This window comes from Ornithorhynchus anatinus, chromosome X1 (genome assembly GCF_004115215.2).
Source record: "Ornithorhynchus anatinus isolate Pmale09 chromosome X1, mOrnAna1.pri.v4, whole genome shotgun sequence".
NCBI classification, from domain to species: Eukaryota; Metazoa; Chordata; class Mammalia; order Monotremata; family Ornithorhynchidae; genus Ornithorhynchus; species Ornithorhynchus anatinus.
Window position 1 is genome coordinate 18,333,178 of NC_041749.1, and position 20,295 is coordinate 18,353,472.

The window sequence follows — 20,295 nt, forward strand, 5'->3', positions numbered from 1 at the left end:
GAAGGACTTCAGAGAACAGCAGGGCCACGGTTTGGCTGAGTGAGCAGGAAGAGAGCTCCATTTGGGGAGGAGAGCAATACAGAATCCAAACCACAATGACCCTTCATTAACAGCCCCAAATTATAACTACCCTCAGGGCTGCTACTGGAGTTGCCCGAGAGTGATAGATTCACCATCCCCCCAAAGCTCACTTCCACATTTTGGAAAGAGTGTGTAGTCAGGGAACTGGTCTACCAACTCTGTTGCACTGTACTCTTTCAAGAGTTTAGTACAGTGCTCTCCAAACAGTAAGCACTCAAACACAATTTGATGATGAGAGCTCCAAACTTCCTCTGGGATGGGATTCTCCTCAGAAACAGCACCAGCAACCTGGCTGAAATCTTTCTTCTAGTGGCTTCATCACCCCTCAAACTACCTGAGAAACAGTTCATCAGTTACAGAACAGAGGAGTTATATTCTGAGGAAAAGACTGAAATTCTCTCTCTGCTCTAGGCCAAAACTCTTCCTCTCCACTAATTTTACTCATTTGGATTTATTGAGTGCTTACTATTTGGTGTGGGGGGGTGGCTACAATACAGCAGAATCAGACACTCTCCCAACCTATAAAGAGTGTACAGTCTAAGAAGGAGCCAAACATACAAAATTGATGGGAAGTAGACTATCAACTGCCACAGGTGGGAAAAAAGGTGTTTCACAGGTCAGGACTCTTCTTGTGATCCTACTGTATATACAAATATACACATAAACATATACGTAAAAATTTGCACCGTGTGTGTGTGTGCCTGAACATACCTATAGCAGTACACAAAATGGAAAAGACTAATTCAGGACCCACAATCCCAACCGCACTAACCCTGTTTTTGCTTTTGCCTCCTCGCCTCACAATCCTCATGGTGCTTCTGCTGAGCAGTGCTTGGCACATAGTAAGCACTTAATAAATACCATAGTTATTACTATTCTGCTCCAACAGAGCCAATCCTTTCCTAACTGCAATGTCCCGTGCCGGTCTCTCTCCGTAATAATTGTGTCCCTGCTTTCAGCTGGGATGCAGCATTCCAACATAAAACAGTCTCTCTGAATGCACCAACGATGATTCTAAAAAGGAAGACCAGCACTTAATTTGATTCAGATGTTTGCCCATACCTCCTTTATCTCTTTTATTGGTTCTTCTTTGGGCTCCTCTTCCTCTGTCTCCATTGGTAGAGGTTCCTCGGGGGGTTCTTTGATCGGCTCCTTAATCTTCTCTTCTAACTTTTCTGTTAAAGACACATCATTTTAACATTTAGACACTGATGAAATATTTGCTTTAAAATAAGCATTGATGTATTAGCCCTCTTACAAGTGGGAAAAATATGACCGAAGCCAGGGACTGCCCACTTCCAAGAGGCATCTTTGCTGGGAGAGGAATCGTTTAGTGTTTTCTCATGCTATCAAATACATGTTGGGTTAAGGACAGCATTTAGATCTGTGATATTAATCTCTAGTTCTGCAATGTAACTGTACGGGGGACAATCCAGTTTAAATGCTAAATTTCCATCAGCATTCCAACATTTTTAGATGCCAAATACAAACCATTATCATTCCATTATATGGGGTCTGTAGGGGTGGGAAGGCTCTAAAGATGGAATTCCTGATACAGGCAAGCAATGAGAAAACAAGAGAAATGCCCTTCAGAGCTTGGGAGAAGCAGTATAACTGTTCTCACCTAAATCTACAGTTGTTTGGCTTATCTTCTTCCCCTCTACAGGGATCTCTCCTTTACATTCCCTCTACCACTAGTCTTTGAGGGTGGAAAGAGTTACCTGTACTCTGAATCTCCAGGCCTTAATTACACTGGTGGTGGGTGGGGCTGTGGAAGAGGTTCTTTAGAACTCTCTTCCAAATTTTAAGTGACTTCTCTGGATTTGCCTCCACAGAAGCTCGTTCTACACTGCTGCTTCCCCCATCTGTAATTTATTTTCATCTTCCCAATTAGATTTGTAGGCTCCTTGAGGACAGGGATCGGGTCTACCAACTATTGTATTATACTTCCCCAAGCCCTTTGTACATGCGCTACACGATTAAGTGCTCAACAAATGCTACGGATTGAGAAACACACCTAGTTCACCTTCCGTTTCCGCAACACTCATCGGTCTCCATTTTCTCTGACATACACCCAATCTCCCATAGCTGGAATTTCTGCTCTGCATTTTGGATAGGAGGCTGTTAGGGCATTAGGCACAATGTGTCTATCTGGATAGATTGCAACTATCAATGATATTTCTTGAGCATATACTGTGAACTCCGCCCTGAACTAAGGGCTTGGGGAAGAACAATGCGACAGAGTTGGTAGGTGTGACCTGCCCTACCTACGGGCATTAAAATAAATTATAGATAGGGGAGCAAAAGACGCAAATCTGCCCAGAATAGCTCTCTCCAACTTCAGACTTCTCCTTCAGAGTCTCACCCAAGTGATTCCCAACAACCCACATATCCCAGCCCAGCAGGCAAGCTTAGCACCTATGTGCTTTACCCAGCTTCGGCATTTGTTGAAGTCTTTATTCAGCTATCTCACCTTGACATGTACATGCTACTATCTTCCTCCTGCTCCCGCTAGTTAAAAATAGCTTCTGTCGGCCACCCCGCCTCGATTTAGATTTTAAATTCTTAGATGGCAGGAACTGGGGGGTTTTTGCTTCTGGTCTACTCTCTCGAGCGCTTAGTCAAGTGCTCTGCACACCATAGGCACTCTTTAAATATCAGTCTTTGATGAAAGAATTGTGTGCACGCATACAGCACCTGTCAAGGCAACCACACTATAGCATGAGTTTTCTTTAAAAAACATGGTTGTCAAGAATATAAGTCCACGTTACAGAACTGACTGCGCTCGCCCACTCTTTCTGTGAATCCCTTGCCCTCAAACTGTGTTCCCTCCTTTCTCTTGCTCCTTTGATGTCTCTTTTCATCTTTTTGATCTTCCTCTTACTCTCATTTTCACTTGTGTCCTGTTCTCCTTCTCCTTGACTCAATCTCATGCATATTTCCTGTTGCCCTGTCTGCCTTTTAACTGATGCTTTCCCCTTTGTTGTCTGTTCTCCTTCTTGTTCTTTCCTCTTTCCATCCTAATTCTTTTTCTTTCCCACCCCTCTGTTTTTCACCCCTTTTAACCTGAGGGTCCCTGACCTCCCCTGACCCATCCTCTGTGAAATTGCTGCCACTCTCAAGTCCAATCTCTGGACCTCCTAAATTTCTGAAAGTTAACTGGACAAGGGGAAGAGACTGTGCACTGTGTTTTCTCCCCCCAGGAACAGCATAAATCCTGAGGAAATCAGAAACTTCCGGGAAATAAAAAGAGAAGATATAAACCCTACCTGCAATATAAATATTAATAATAATAACTGTGGTATTCATTAAGCTATGTGCTAAGCCCTGTACTAAGCACTGGGGCAGATATATGAACCAAGTCAGACACAGTCCTGTCCCACATGTGGCTCACTCTAAGGGGTGGGGAAAAGTTACTGAATCACCATTTTATAGATGAGGAGACTGAGCAAAATAAGCTAAGTGACTCTCCCAAGGCCACCTAGCAGGCAGGTGGAAGCCAGGATTAGAACCCAGTTCCTCTCTCAGATCTGTGCTCTTTCCACTATGCCATACTGCTTCTACAATAACACATACTATTATTAGTATTATTATTAAGTGCTTGCTATATGCCAAAAGCTGTATTAAGCGCTGGGGTAGATAAACAATAATCAGTTCCCATATGGAGCTCACAGAATAATAAGTAGGAAGGAGAACAGGTACTGAATCCCCATTTTGCAGAGGAGGGAACTGAAGCGCAGAGAAGCTTCACACAGCACGGAAGAGGCGGAGCCAAGATGAGAATCCAGGGCCTCTGATTCCTAGGCCCGTGCTGCTCTTTCCACTAGACCAAGCTGCTTCCGAAGGATTAAGCTAAGCCCACCCTCAACAGCCATAGTGCCCTGCTCTCGGCAGCCCTGGGAACAGATAGTAGGATGGCTTAACTCATCCCTACCTCTGAAACCCTTTCCTCTTCTCATTCCCAGTCAGAATTAGCTGAACTGAAGTGTTTGCAATGTGCCAGGCCCTGTGCTAAATACTGGGCTACGGTGCTCACGATCAAAAACCTCATCTTTCCTCAGCATACTCATTGATTCAAGAGTATTTAATGAGCGCTTACTGTGTGCAGAGCACTGTACTAAGCGCTTGGAATGTACAATTCAGCAACAGATAGAGACCATCTATGCCCACTGAGGGGCTTACAGTCTAATCGGGGAGACAGACAAAAACAATAGCAGTAAATCTAGGGAGGGCTGTGACTGAGAGCCGGGGGTGGTGTGGTATTTATTAAGGGCCAAGTACTGTACTAAGTGGTCGGGTTGATAAACAGATAATCAGTTAAAGAGGACGGAGGGAGTTAGGTTAGAGAGGAGCAGGGCCAGGAGAGCAGAGACGGCGTAGATATTGGTCCTATGCAAGTGCACGACTCGGTCCAAATCTGGGTTTTTCCAAGGGCCGTCCCACTTGAGACGCAGCACGGGCCTGGGAGTCAGAAGGTCATGGGTTCTAATTGGGTGTTCGCCACTTCTCTGCTGTTTGAACTCGGGCAAGCCACTTGACTTCTCTGTGCCTCAGTTCCCTCATCAGGTGCCAGGCACCGAGCAGGATGGTGCCTGTGCGTATCACACTGAGCTTCACACACTCTTCCTCTCAGACTACCACCCGTTTCCAGACTTTGAAATAGGCAAGGCGGTGACTGGAAAAAAAGGCCCTCCGCAGCTATTCATGGTAATAAAAGGTTCACCTCGATTCTGGTGAAACACAGTAAAATATCTCTAAGGAAATTGAAGGGAGCCCTGATATGAAAAGGATTTTATGGAAACTACAACTTTTCCAAATGGGCAAAGGAATGCCCACCCTACAGCATATCGTGCTTTGAACAGACCTCTTGAAACCAATTTAAGTCACCAATTCGCCAATAGAAGCATGAACATCCCCTCCCTAATCCAAAACTTTAATACTCTGCTGAATTCCTTAAAAGATGGTATCAAGGAATTCGGGTTCAACAACTGAAAAACCAAAAAAAAACCCCACCCCACTCTGACAGACCATAAAGCCAAACATGACAATCTCACAGACCATTTTACCTTTCTCCTTTAGTTCTTGGGGTTTCTCCCAGGTGGATTCTAATGTTCGATTGTTATAGTAATAAGTCTTGCCATCTGCGGTTTTATATTCTGTCCACTCAGAGACTGCCGTCGCTCCAGCCAAAGTAGCGGGGGAGGCGGCAATAGCCACCTGGGGGTGTATCATCGGTACGATAGGAGGGGCCATTCCTGGTAAGACACCTAAATGAAAAAGTAATGAAAAGCAAACAAGAAAGTATCAGACTTTATTGCAGAACGAGGAGGCTTAGAGTACAAAAGTCCAATCACCTTTGTACATATCGAACGCTCTATACGCAACGACTTAAACTACTCCGTAACACGTACCACAGGCTGAATTAAGCCTCTTTTTCCAAAAATGAATACATATTCCCTTGGACCACTGCCCATACTGAAATAGGGACCGAATGAAGTTCAACAGCGAGCATGCCTGCACCGTAGGTCGTATTGATCCTTGACTGGAATTTATAGCCAGAATGGTGTGTTCACAACTGAGTTCAACGTGGTACGGCCGCAGGATCGAACCACAGTCTCGCACCGTTGCATGACACCTTTCTGACCAGAAATTAAAGTCCCAAGTAGTGATACGATCACTCACGCACAGCATTTTAAGTCCTTTAAGAACAGCTAGGAGTGACATGCCAGTGGGTCAAGAGTGATCGTATTACTTTGAAAAATGATGAGGCCAAATTGGAATGCTCAAAACACAATTGGAATGCTCCCAGACCAAGGGAAACTTGGATATTTAAAAGAACCCACTAAAATCTGACACTTCAGAATAGAAAATTAATTTTTCACGGCAAATCAGGTTGTTCCTTTCAATTTGGTCAACAGTAATATAATAATAACAACAATAAGATAGGACGAGGCTTGCCCAGATTGACTTATTGACTTTCTCCCACATTCATGATCACACGCCCTTTCGATTTCCTACGCCACTCATATTCCCAAGGGGGTATCTTGGATCATACCCTTGCCCAGAAGGGCACTTAAGCAGGCACTCCCACTAGTCTCAAAGGTGCACAGAACAGACATACATTCACAGCAATCCCTACAGGCAATAACAACCACCACACACAAAGAAACCCTCAGGGGAACAAGCCAGGCTACATTGACTTCTACTGACACAAACCCACACACACATTCAACCAAACTCTTTGGGGCCCACAGTCACAATCCCAAGCCATACAACTGCCTGGTGGCCCTCTCCACCCACCCACCCCAACCCCTTCTGGACTGGGATGCCTAAGAAAAGAGGCAAACAAATCTAAGAGGGCATAGCAGCCATCAAGTTTGTCTACTTTAATTGGGATTGGGTGGAGAGAGAGGAGTTAATGAACAGTGCTATTTAAAAATGCATCACTTTTAGTAACATAAAAGCAGGGAGAAAACTCTCCTCCTCCGAGTAAAAAATACACTTTACTTTGAGAAAGCATTAAAATCTCATTAAAACTAAGGACTGTTTACATTTCTTCAATCTAATTTCCACTCTGACAAAGATATTATCTGATGAGCCAATAAATACAAATTTGTTATGGCACGGCTAAGGCCATCAAGTCTGTGTCCCTTGTCAATTGCCCTTATGGACTGTTTGTACCCTTCAGGTCCTCTCCCAAAACAGATCTGGTTTAGCAAGAAAGCTAACCTTCCCCTGGTAATGGTTTCCCAAGATTTCACTTTGTAAACCAGCTACAGTAGTTTAATAGTGAAATAAGAATAACAGCATACCCCAGTGTGCTACAAAGAGCATCATTTAAACGAAGTTTAGCACAAGCAAGCCACAAACCAGACTATTAAATGTAAAAGGACCTGCAGTTTTGTGAATTCCCATTTGGACAACACCATTAAGTTGGACCATACATAATAAACATTCACACATACCCAGCCACTGGGAACACAAGCATATTCACATCATTTTCCACATGGCAGTGACTAGTTAAAGCCTCCCTCCAAAGTAAAAATAAGTGTTTTTCATATATATGTATTTATACATATATATGCATATGTATTTATACATATATATGAAGATGAAGTAGTTCACACAACACAAATCAAATTTTCAACTAGTCTGAACTTATCCATTGCTTTTATGAACAAAAGAAGCTAACACTTGGGAAAATTGTGTTTGTCAAATGACGCCTGCATTTATACGCTATTTTTAGAAAGAAAAATCTAAAAACCCATTCACTTTTTGGGGGGGGGGGAGGGAAAAGGATAGATAAACAACAACAATCACTATCATGCCAAACAAAACAACAAAACGAACTAAGATGGTTTTAAAAATTACCGGTCTTGGTGGTAGCGACTGTCTTTACATACGGGCAGCTGACTATTTGCATCATTGCTACACCTGTAAAACGGATAAGCAAGCATGTTGGAAAGCTGCCATTGTATGTCGGCTACCACTGGGAGTCAGGATAATTTAATACCACTACAACTTTAAAATGCCCTTTCCATTAGAAAAGACAGAGACCACAGGGAAGAGGGGTGCTTTTTTTGTTTTTTTGCCGCTTTAACGTTTTGCAGTACCAAACTGTCTTGAATTCTCTTAATTGCAGCAACGGTCACCTCTATATTGAACCAGCTATTGAAATAACATTTGAAGGAGACTCAGAGACTTAAATTCATTATACGTCAATTCCACCCTGCCCCATGAACACCTAAGATTCCTAGAAGGGGCCTTTACTTCCAGGAGTTGAGACTCACATTGCTGTGGTTTTGATATCAGTGAAAATGCAGCGTGAATGAGAGAAGACACCTATCTGATTTGGTCTGCGGCTAGTGAAAAGCTTTGCACAGTAGCTGAGGCAGAGGGACACTAGTGCAGAGAAAGAAGCAACAGAAAAATGAGTGGGTCCAAGGGGCGGAAGGGCGAGAAGTGCTCTGGGACGGACCCAGACAGTGACAAAAACTTCACTTCTACAGAGATCTCTAAAGTTAAAACACCAGAAAAAGAGCAAAGCAACTGCAAGTCAGTTAGCGGGAGGCGACTATGCTCTTCGGATTTACAAAGGCTGAGAATTCTTTGGAGATGTTGCAGGATAACAGGCCCCTCTTGAGTGGCCTTAAAGACTAGGCAAACTATAAAAGAAATCCTTATTTACTCTCTAGCACCTTGAAGGAGGAGCACTGGGACACCAAAAAAGAAATCAGAGTTTCTTGAGGAAGTTTTCAGAAGAAGGAAGAGTCAGCCTGACACAGCTAGGGAGTGGGTGGTAAGGAAAAATCGGAAGTCAAATGGGACATCGGAAATTTTCATTGGGAAAGAAAGGAATCGAAAATGAAAGGGAAAGCAGAAGAGGCAGGGACAAGAAAGGACTAGCTAACCTCACATCTTTTGGGGGGGGGGGGGGGGGGGGGGGGGGAGGAAGGACCAAAAAGGAGAATGAAGATTGTGAGGCAGAAAAAGGTAAAAATCAAACTGCCTCCAAAATATTTCTATTCCATTTAAAATAAATTTTGCTTTCCAGAATAAATTTAACCTCCACATCTGGAGAGTAACGTGCCCCAAAATAGACCCATAGGAATTGACCGCCAATTTAGACTAAAATCTGAGGCTGTGGGTAAATATTTTAATTCGGAATGTTAAAGCTCCATTTGCTATAGACTGGCAGAAGCAGAAATATTTTATTTTTAACCGATTACTGCAGTGTATGATTTACTTAATGCACCGCAAGTAAGATTTTGCATTATTAAAGTCGTTACGGGCTGCATTAAAAGAAGAAATGTAAACACTGCCATCTGCAGGATACGGAAACCACCAAGCAAGAAAAGTCAACGGACACAGCAAATCAGAGTAGTTTTCCCAAGGTTCTTGCTCCCGTTCAACTAGATTTAAGGTCACAAAGCGGATGAAAGTGAAACCAGACTTAATGACTCAACGGCATTAAATCGATTATTAAATTGAATTAAATCAGTTCGGTCAACACTTGACATTTCTGTTTTAAAAAGTCAACACACAACACTGAATCCCTCCTATGTCCCGCCCCATCCTAAGTGCTAAGAAAAAAAATTGGGGAAAAAGTCAAGTCAGTGGTAAAAATACTATCCTGGATTTATTCGGCATCTTCCATCAGAAGAATTCAAGTTAACTCGCAGCTACAGAGCTAGATTCAAATAATATCAATGGAAGCTTTTCAGCTTTGAAAGCTAGGCCGCCTCAAATCATGTTCTTGGAACCAAAATGTGTTTTGCTATTTATGAATGACCTTCCTGGGACTTTCTATTTTTCCATCCTAGAAAAAAATGGAAAATTCCATTTTTCAATTCGAGGTTAAAAGTATCACTTTCAAAATTCCAAATAATACATTAATAATTAAATCGGGGAACAGTCTCACTCCTTCATCCTCTCGTTTGTATGCCTCGTTGCCTTTCATCTTTCCTAACACTCCCTTGGTCCTTGTCTCTTCCTTTCCCATGTGTTTTCCTCTCTGCCTTCCTAACCCATTAGAGCCTCACTGTTACTGCCAGAAAAAAGCAACGGCCCTCTGGCTTATTCCCACCCCATCCTGTTGATGGGTGGCTTCCAAAGAGAAGAGAGGGAAGAGAGAAGGGGAGTTGCTCTGAATCCAAATAATGAAGGTCTCCCAGTTTGACCGAAGCCTAGAGGTGTCTCATCTTTTTAATTTGAGGATGGGACAAGAGGTGCGGGAATGATTCTGGATGGGGGTTAGGGTTCGTGAGGAGATAGGCTTATAATAATAATTGGTAGTAATAAAAATACTATTTCTATGTGCCAAGCACAGTATTAAGTGCTGGGAAAGATACAAAATAACCAGGTGCCTCATGAGGCTCACAGACCTAAGTAGGAGAGAGAAAAGATATTGAATCTCCCCATGGTAGATGAGGGAACCGAGGAACAGAACACTTAAATGACTTGCTCAGGGTCACAAAGCGGGTGAGTGGCGGAGTCGGGATTAGAACCTAGGTCCTCTGACTCACAGGCCTGTGCTCTTTCCACTAGGCCGCACTGCTTCTCAGCATTAATAAAGCCAAAAGCCATCATGTTGGGGTCTTTTCAGTCTGAGGTGGAAACTCTCAGGTCTTGTAGGAGACTGGGCTTAAGAAAGTCTCGGAATCCAGCTCAGAAAAATCTGTGGGGTGATCATTCCAGGCCTCACCATGGAGTGGAGCGTCAGGGTTTATTAAAGCCCATCCACGGAGCCAAAGGCAGGTGCTGTTGGCCTGCCTTAACCCTCTCTCCCTTTCCAAAGAAAAAGGAGGGTCTTCTGCTTCATAGGCTTTCCCCCAAAGCAGTAAAACAGTAGCCTGACATTGAGGTAGTGAATCAAAACAAAACTTTTAATGACAGAAGCCCACTTGAGTGTCTTTGGCTTTTATTTCTAAAGGGGAATTTGTCTCTCGGAAAAACACGTATAAAATGTTCACTTAAAAACTGTTCAAAAGTTGAAGGATGAATCCACAGAGAAGGCTGTATCTTTCAAAAGGAAACGCCTGCATCCCTGAGCAAAAGTGAGGGCCATTTTAAGGATCTTTCACAGCCTTTTCGGAACAAAGACAGTCTCTCATTGATATTCTGGAACTGTTTAATACACTGGTTATATTCATGTTGAGTTGGGATTTCTGGAAATGCAGTTCAAACCATACAAATGGTTTATAACTTTGGGTTTTTGCATTGCCTTTCCACTCTATTTACATAAAGCACATCTGTTAAAAAATAAAGATTTACTGAAATCCTGCTGTGCGACTCTTTAACTATGTCCCATTTTACTCAATTTTAGGCCTGCCAAGGCAAGGTTTGAAGAAACCACAAGGAGTCTCCTTTCCAAGCACACGGAACAGTCCTAAAAAATCCTACAGGGACATCGATGTCTAACACTGAACTTGATTTCAGGAACTCAACATATTTCTCTTTTTAGCCCTCAAGACAGTAGCGTTCAATTTTTATCATGAAAGGAGAACATATCTGATGTTGAATTTAAATTGCTTCTCTTTTACAATTTCCTGCTTAAAAATTTCGGGCTCACTTTACTCTTCATCATTTCCATTTTGTTTTCAATCTCTAACGCTGCTCTCTTTTGAAAGTTTCTTCAGTAATCCCCTTTGAAAGTTTTCAATGTAAGCAAATTCATCTGACTAGGACAGATTAGCAAACCAACGATCCTAGATTCTACTTCAGATTTCTTTTGACATCTGCCAGTCACGTCTGAATGAAAACCGGGCTAGGATCTCGATGGTTCCGATCTCAAAACCCTTCTTTAATGTAGGATAGTGCATCGGTTAACCACTACGATAAGTAATGTCGGGGCGACATTATGATAGCTACACTTCTGGTTTAATTCGTCTTCTTCCTCCGAGAAATTTCGGAAACAGTTCCAGGTGAAGAAAACTGGTGTTGGCTTGAATTCCCTGATGGAGACGCATGAGTTACTTAATTGGTCCAAAGTTAAGCCTGATGGATTATCAAACTCCAATCTTCTAAAAAATTCCACAGATTAAGTCAAGATTAAAGCACACCAGTCAGGAGTCGTCTCGGTGCTCTCTTAATCTGAAAGTTTTAATTTGGTTATCTAGGCTCATTAGAGTCCTATCATTCTTTGGGCTTCATCCTTTCCACCTCCTACTTTATTTGCAGAATTACAGGACCTTTTGAGAATGCAGAGAAGTAAAAACAAGTTGGGCACTTTCCTAAAATATTCACCTTTCTTTTAGCCTACACCCTAGCTTTGCTAAATTTCCTAACAAAAATCACAATTTACACTCCAGAAACTGGCATCCCTGCTTAAATTGGATCTTGATTTTGTTAAGAGCTATTCTTTTATGCATTTCTATTTGAGAACAATAGCCTTTACGAATACCCGTCCTGTATGTAATCGACCAGAAAAGTTGTTCTCTTCGCTACTTACTCCAGAATCCTAGACCTGGTCCCTTAGAAAAATCACATTTAAAACAGAGAATATACAAATCAAGTGTTCTGGACTAATATTCAGACAAGTATGAGGTTTGGGGGTGAAAATGAAAAGACGACATCGATCGATAACTAGGACAGAGACAAAACAGTGCGGTTAGCCCTGAATGTGGTCTCTAGAAACATCTACAGGAGGGTGATTCGAGGCTAACTCCGATATGCAACAGGCAAATGACAACAAACCAATCGAAACTATGGAGCGTGTAGCTAAAACAAAGAGAACAGGCTCGTTTACCTGGAAGTGGGATAGGCATGCCAGGAAGGGGGACACGAAACGGAGGTACCATTACTGGTGGGAAAGCAGGTATTGCGGCTGTTGGCTGAGGAACTGAATGAGGAACGGCGGCAGGCAGCGTCTGGGGGTGAGGCTGGGGGACAGTCTGCACAGGTGTGGCCGTAGGAGCAGCAGTTGAAACACTAACCGAAGGTGTGGCAACTGAAACGGCAGAGCTTGGGGTCTGTTCTTGCGTTGTGGGGGCTGATTTAAAAAAAAAAGAGAGAGAGAGAGAGAGAGAGAGACACAAAAACCATGCTTCCTTCAAACCGTATACAGAAACATCAAGAGTCCTGAAAAAACCACATTGGTTAAATCGCCTACGCCCTAAATCTCTACTCTTAAAATATTCCACACGTATCACCACAGTCCTACCAAAGTACCACTCGTACAGGTTCGGAGCAAAATAGCGCTGGGTGAGTCGGTTCGGCTGCCCGGAAGCTTACCTTCAAGCGAGGAATTTTTTCAAACTGCTTTCACTGGACCGAAAATTTGAGTGAAGAGTTGGTACTTCCGAGACTTTAGACCGCAACTACCCAGAATTTAGACCCGAGTCTAGCCAATAGACTAGAATAAACCGTGAATCCCAACTGCACCCAACTGGGTCCGTTGGCCGGACTTCCCGAGAGCTGAGGGTTTTGGGGAGGCCGGCCGGCACCTGCTCGGCTGCCGGTGACCAAATTCAAGGCCGACGGCAGGGGCCGGAGTCCCACATTGCCTCTAGACCGCAAGCTCGTTATGGGCCGGGCATGTGTCTGTTTACTGTTAGACTGTACTCTCCTAAATGCTTAGTACAGTGCTCCACACACAAAAAACACTCAATAAATACAACCGATGACTGACTCAGCCAGGAATATGACCCCAACTACCAATAGTTGAAATCGTCCTCCCCACAAAAGAGTGAATGCCAGCGGACTACTCTACAAAGATATGCAACACTGTTGGTTTAAAATAACTACAGATTTAGAGGTTTTAAGAATCACTACTTGATAAAAACAATTTGCCCTGGTTTCCCTGTCCAAGGGGGTGTGGTGAAATAACATCATTATCATTCACATCTGGTAATGAAAAGACTTACTTCGGCTAGACGGACAGCAGCAAAATTAATCAATAGTATTTTATTGAGCGCTTACTCCGCGCAGAGAATTGTACTAAGTGGTTGCCCTTAAGGGCCCAGGTTGTAAACTATTTTCCGAGAATAGATGCAGCCCTTGTGGCAGGGGTTGGGGAAGAGATACTGGGATCATTTTATAATAGTTTTCATTCACTCATTTATTCAATCGTATTTACTGAGTACTTATTGTGTGCAGAGCACTGTACTAAGCGCTTGGGAAGTACAATTTGGCAACAGATAGAGACGATCCCTACCCAACATCGGGCTCACGGTCTAAAAGTTTTATTAGACCTTTTATAATGGTATGGCATAAACTGTGGATGTAAATCACTAACGACATTCACATTGCACATCATTTTCCTAAAACAAGGGGTTGCATTCTCACAAGACTCTCCCCACCCATGTTACGGACAACTCGGTGCCTCGGTCAACATATCCAAGGCCACGCGCGTGAGGACAAGTCATTTCTCTTCGGACACTGAGGGGTCCTGGAAAAAAACAGGCTTACGCTGTCGGTGACGTTCCCCGATTCCCAGCTCTAACCACGGTTTAGTGAAAACACAAGTTCTGGCAGAACTGGGTGTTCCTTAACAAGCGGAATGTGTTTGAAAAGTAGAATTACCGCTCCTCAAAACTTCCTAGAGAAGTAAGCTAGTTATTACCCTGGTCTTCCACTACAGGCAAACCCCGGGTTCCAAATCTCCACGATAGGTAAAATCGAGCACTACATTAGGAATTGCTTCTGCACCCCAAGATTCGCCATCCCCACCGCTGCCGCCGTGGCTGATCGCCGCAGGTAAGGCTAGAGAAGCAGCGGGGCTCAGTGGAAAGAGCACAGGCTTAGGAGTCAGAGGTCACGGGTTCTAATCCCGCTCTGCCACCTGCGTGACTTTGGGCAAGTCACTTAACTTCTCGGTGCCTCAGTTACCTCATCTGTAAAATGGGGATTAAGACGACCGTGAGACGCAAGCGGGACAATCTGGTTACCTTGTATCTACCCCAACGCTTAGAACAGTGCTCGGCACATAGTAAGCGCTTAACAAATACTGACGTTATTATTATTATTTAAACTAAGGGAACGAGCGGTGCCGCAGCCACGACCACCGGCCTCGGCGGCAGGGTCGTTAAAAGACGGCTGCGGCGGCCAGGGCCGTCCCGCAGACCCTCCCCTTCCCCTGCCCAGCTGCGGTGGGGAGGAGAGGAGGAGCTGGGCTGTGCGTCCGGGCTCGCTGGCCACACTGGCAGCCGCAGCTGCTGCTCTGAACAAAGTTCACGAAAACGATATTGGAGTGTGAGCGTGGAGAGACAGGAGGAGGGGGCCAAAGGCCTGGGACAGATTGTCTAAAAACAGGGGAGGAGAATAAATCTAGGGAGAGGGGAAGCAGGAAGCGATTAACTGTGATTTTCACTTACCTGGAGGACCCCGACCAGTTCCGGAAGAGAACCTAACAAACCGCAAGTAATCTACGGGGAAACATACCCCGGTATACAGCCGTTCCCGGTAAATTGGCAATTTCGAACAACACATTACGGGGGCACCGTGAGGTACGTTTCCAGGGTCATTTAATGAATCGATCGCTCCTTCTGTTCCAGGTCCCGCATTTTAGCCACCGGTCCGTGCTCGTCGGATCATTTTGTCTTTCTATAAATCTGTCTCGGGCTGAGGGCCGGGGGTAAAAATGTACAGGTTGCATCCCTGGCGTGAGACTATCACGGTGGTAACCTGGGGTAAACTGGTACGGCAGTTACCCATTTTTGTCAACTACCCAAGTCAGGAGCTGAGTTTAAAATTCAGATTACCACTGGTTACCATGAAGTGCTGCTTGACAGCTGAATAGAAAAGTAGCCAGCTTGAAGACTGGCTTTTTGTGCAAGTCTAAGGTCCCAGAACCCCAGGCATGAACAAAAATCCCTCTAATGTCTTGAGCAGCAAAACTCCTCGAGGGAAAATCTGGAGAATCCAGGATTCGTTTCCAGGAACAGGCAGAATGCCTACTCTTTACTTGCATTTCCCCACCTTTCAACACCTGCTGAGAGGAGTAATAGTATTTATTAATGGCTCACTGTGTGCAAAGCACTATACATAAGCTGATTTTAGAAACCCCATATGGCTGCAAGCATTCAGCTGAAATCTAAAAACAGACTTTGATTTACTCCCAGAATAGCATTCCCTCTGGGAAGGAGCAGGTATTTTGATCTCCACGTAACAGTTTACTGTGGCTCAATCCCAGGCGTGTGGGCCTTCAACTCCCTCCTCCCTCTCTGACTCCCAGTGACTTTACAAGCGATTTCACCAACAGGATCCAACTCTCAAGGGCCTCTCTACCTCCTTCTCCTTACATCCATATTCTTCTCTCCAAATGACTCGGGAAGTTCTGCGGGCAACCTGGATGTCTGACTCCTGCCTTTTGATTCTCACATTCGGCCTGTCACTACATCTTTTTTCCTCCTCAGAGTATCTGCCTCTCCACAGCTTTCCAAGTACACCCCTTTCCTCTCGACTCAAAATAGCTACCTCACCGGTTTAAGTTCTCATCTTCCAACTGCAGCATATTCCTCATTCAACATCTTCCCTCTTCAATCAGCACCGCCCAGATCACCTCTCGATAGCACTGTTTGATACACATCTCTTCACTCCTTAAAAATCTGCATTAACTACATACTTCCCAAAGCACCAAGCAGAAACTCCCGCCCACTAGCTTCAAGGCTCGCCAGCTGTTTTCTTCCAATCAATCTGCTCTCTTCACCGGCTATTCCCCAGCTCCTTGTCTCCATTTCTCCCAAAGCAAACCACATTCCTGATTTTACCTGTGACCCCCTTGTTCCCGCCCTGTTCACTGTCCAGAACTTCCTCCCTTGTCAACGTGACAGGTTACAGTTTTCCCCCATCTTCACAGCCCTCCTAAAACCCTGCCTCCTCCGGGTTGATCCTCTTTGATCAATTCCCACTATTTGCGGTTGTCGTCAGCTCCCCTCGGTACTTACCTACATATAGCCACCCTTAACACTTGTCAATATATCGATCTACACATTCTATTGACTTGCTCATCGACCCACACTCTTGCCGTTACCAGCCGTACCTTCGGTTTTCCTCCTTCTACTAATCAGAATAGTAGAGCACAAATGAGATCAGCTGTATAACTTTTGCTTCTACCGTATTCTCCCAGGTGTTCGCTCAGAGCTCTGCTGACGGTGGGTGCTCGAAATCCACTAGCCATTGCCTGGTCGGAAGAAAAACTTTGTGGCTGGGAGACCTGGGCTTCCTACAGGACCCATATCCAGCTTCTTGAGGACACTGAGCAGCGTCTGCTAGGAACCACAGTAAACTTCAAATGACAGGGCAAGGTTCCAACAATTAGATCCTGGAAGGAATCAGCTCATTAGCAAAAAAACAATACTCTGCAACTCAGCTCCAGACGGAACAGAAGAGAAAGAATGGACAGCAGCAGGACCCACGAGCAGCTGAGACCGTAGCTATAGGCAGACCAGCTTGGCGAGCAACCACTGAGAAAGGAGTTTCTTTCCTGGAACAAGGCTTAGCAGAGATCAAGACTCCAAGAGATAGGCCCGGAAATAAAGACCGGCCCTGTATGGGACAAACCCATTCAAGAAAAGGGACCTAGCTTTAAGTGCAGATAATGTAGTGTGAAAGAGCCCGGGCTTGGGAATTACAAGGCACGGGTTCGAATCCAGGCTCTGCCACTTGGGCAAGTCACTTCACTTCTCTGTGCCTCAGTTAAACCATCTGTAAAATGAGGATTAACTGTGAGCCTCACATGGGACAACCTGATTACCCTGTATCTACCCGAGCGCTTAGAAAAGTGCTCTGCACATAGTAAGTGCTTAACAAATACCAACATTAATATTATTATAATGTAAAGCCACACTTGCAGCTGCAGATATCACTATCAGAGGCATTCTCTTCAGAAACCAAGAACAGACTCCCCATATAGAGCAACATATAGGGTGTGCATATACACACACAGTACAAAAACCTGCTGCAACAAGGTAAGGGAAGTTCCCATCAGATAGCAAGGGGGGGGGGGGGTATCGAATTGCGCTAAACAAAAATCAAAGTCAGGAATAATTACAAAAATAAGTCAGATGAGTCCACTGGAGCTCGGCTTTTGAACTGGGAGCGGATCCTGGTGGTCAAATCTCACGGTCAAGTCTGACGTTCACTTGAGGTGGATTTCCCTCTGTCTTTCGGGTATATGCAGTTCCTACTGAGAGCTCACCTCCTCCAGGAGGCCTTTTCAGACTGAGCCCCGCCTTTCCCTCTGCTCCCCCTCCCCCCTCCCTCTGCTCTTCCCCCTTCCCCTCCCCTCAGGACCCTGCTCATTTGTATGTATTATTTATTACCCTATTTATTTTGTTAATGAGGTGTCTATCTCCTTAATTCTATTTATCTTGATGATGTTGTCCTGTTTTTTTGTTCTGTTTTGCTTTGCTGTCTCCCCCGTTTAGACTGCGAGCCCGTCATTGGGCAGGGACTGTCTCTATCTGTTGCTGAACTGTACATTCCAAGTGCTTAGTACAGTGCTCTGCACATGGTAAGCGCTCAGTAAATACTACTGAATGTATACAGTCATTTCTGTGTGGTAGCCGTGTCCTTGGTGGACCCCATGTTACTGGAAAATCATGTTATAATTAACGATTGATTTAACTGTCCTTGGACAACCCCATGTTACTGGAAAATCATGTTATAATTATGAATGATTCAGTGGGAATTCATGGCTTACAGAGAACAGCGTGGCTGCTCACACGTTTCTATAAAAATGCTTCTATTACTTTTGGCATTATTAAAACACACTATGCCAAATACCGCAAAGTTACAGAAAAGCAAAAAACTCCAAGCACTGTCCAGTACAGGTGTCAACGATACAGTGCCCTGAGACAGAAGCTGGGAAGACCAGCTGGCTCACACCAAGACCTCTGGAGCACACAATGTGCACAATTTTCTATGTCAAATCTCTCAGAGCCATCTCGTCGATCGTGTTATACCCAAAATAGACTGGCGCTATGAGACTGGCGCTATGCGAAGAACGGCCCCTAATTTTGCCTCTGGGTGATATCCCGATTAGACTGTAAGCCCGTCAAAGGGCAGGGACTGTATCTGTTACCGATTTGTCCATTCCAAGCGCTTAGTACAGTGCTCTGCACATAGTAAGTGCTCAATAAATACTATTGAATGAATATCCACGTGGAGATTAAACACAGATTAAACAAAAAACACAGATTTTTAGAGATCTGATTGTCCGTGGATGTACAGGCCTACGTTCTCTCTCCTAATGGGATTTAGCGTCTTATCTGGAAAGGTAACTGCTAAATTTTCTCAGCTTCTCAGAAAGACAATTACGTAGCCTGGATCCAAAGGGAGACAAGAAGTTAGACCAAACGATTTCTCAAAATCCGCCCCCGGCATCATTTATGGCTCGACGGCTTGTTTAAATCAACGTCCTCTATCGTAGGAGGCAGGAGTAGTTGTCCGCTGAGGTCAGCAAGCACTTAACAAATGCCATAACAACAATAGACGTAGAAATTCTTACACATTCCTGTGACTTTGTTGACTGGTTCAACTCTATGGGAAAAAACTGTATAAACCCTTTAATACAACTTTAAGTCTGCCCTTTCAGTAATACAGTATGATAATGCTATTTTTAAGTGCTTATTATGAGCCAAAACACTTTAGCTAAACACTGGGGTGGACACAAAATAATCAGAAAATCCTAAAAAAAGGTATCCTTTAAGTAAATTATGAGAGTACTTGAAGTTATGTGACATCGATTAGACTGTGATCCCGGCATCGGGCAGGGATTGTCTCCATCTGTTGCCGAATTGTCCATTCCAAGCGCTTAGTACCGTGCTCTGCACATAGTAAGCGCTCAATACATACTATAGAGTGAATATCAATAAAAAGTAGAAGACAATATAGTAATTTTGAATTTTTTTTTTGCTCACATTTGATCGACCAAACTGATCGCTGAGGGAAAACACACACACACACACACACACACAAGCAGACACTGGTACTCACTGGAGACTGTCTGGGACACGGACGTGGCTGTTGTTGTAGTAGAGGTGGTAGAGGATTGAGTAGTTGAGGACGCTGAAGTAGATATTGCTGACGGAGGGCTACTGGTTGTAGGCGTGGAAGGGCCGACAGCCTGGGCTTGGGCTTGAGCCTGGGCCTGGGCTTGGGCTTGAACCTGGGCCTGCGCCTGGGCTTGAGCCTGAGCCTGAGCCTGAGCCTGTGCAGCTAACATGGGAGTCAGTTCGGATTGCTGAATAACTTTCACTCCATCGGGTTTGGTCCAGGCAGACTCTCGAGTTCGCGCATTATAATAGTAAACCTGAAGAGAAGTAATGAAAAACCCCGTTATTTCTAACGGCCAATAAAAATAAAACCATAAAAAAGAATCATGGGGGAAGGGGAGGGAAGGACAAGGACAATCCCTGCTTCGACCTACGTCCGCAATGACAGCCCAATTTTGGCACTCCACCCCAAAGCACGGCCCCCCGTCGCCCCCAACTCACGGGGCTCAGGTTCCCCCCGCACTTTTAGTTTCTACACCCTTTATCGACTAGGCCCGGGAGACCTGGGACTTTCACGGATGGGTTTGGGAAAACCTGATCTTCAATTGAAATGTTGTAAATAGGAACCCACTTTCTCCCAGGACCAATGTTATAAATGGGGGATTGGTTCCCGAACCAAGGCTGGATACCCTATTTTTAACCAAACCTACCCAGATCCTGCACTCAACCCACCTCAACACAGAGTTACGTTACGTTGCATGACGAGGGCAGCCTGTTT

The 20,295-nt window shown here is 44.5% G+C and overlaps 1 protein-coding gene across 10 annotated transcripts in view; it reads right to left on the bottom strand.

Moving 5' to 3' along the window:
* TCERG1 (transcription elongation regulator 1) overlaps positions 1-20,295 on the bottom strand; it is a 57,415-nt gene that overhangs the window by 25,637 nt on the left and 11,483 nt on the right. For 8 of the 10 annotated variants that reach the window (XR_003754438.2, XM_029050319.2, XM_029050318.2 and 5 more), the window contains exons 4-8: positions 19,519-19,834; positions 12,329-12,571; positions 7,453-7,515; positions 5,148-5,348; positions 1,144-1,256 (exon numbers count right to left, since the gene is read on the bottom strand). Coding sequence is in view for 9 of the 10 variants with exons in the window: in XM_029050319.2 (XP_028906152.1) it covers positions 1,144-1,256; positions 5,148-5,348; positions 7,453-7,515; positions 12,329-12,571; positions 19,519-19,834 (936 nt within the window). In the remaining variant the exon portion in view is untranslated. The remainder of the gene's footprint in view (positions 1-1,143; positions 1,257-5,147; positions 5,349-7,452; positions 7,516-12,328; positions 12,572-19,518; positions 19,835-20,295) is intronic. The other 2 variants (XM_029050320.2, XM_029050317.2) reach the window with 1 other exon arrangement.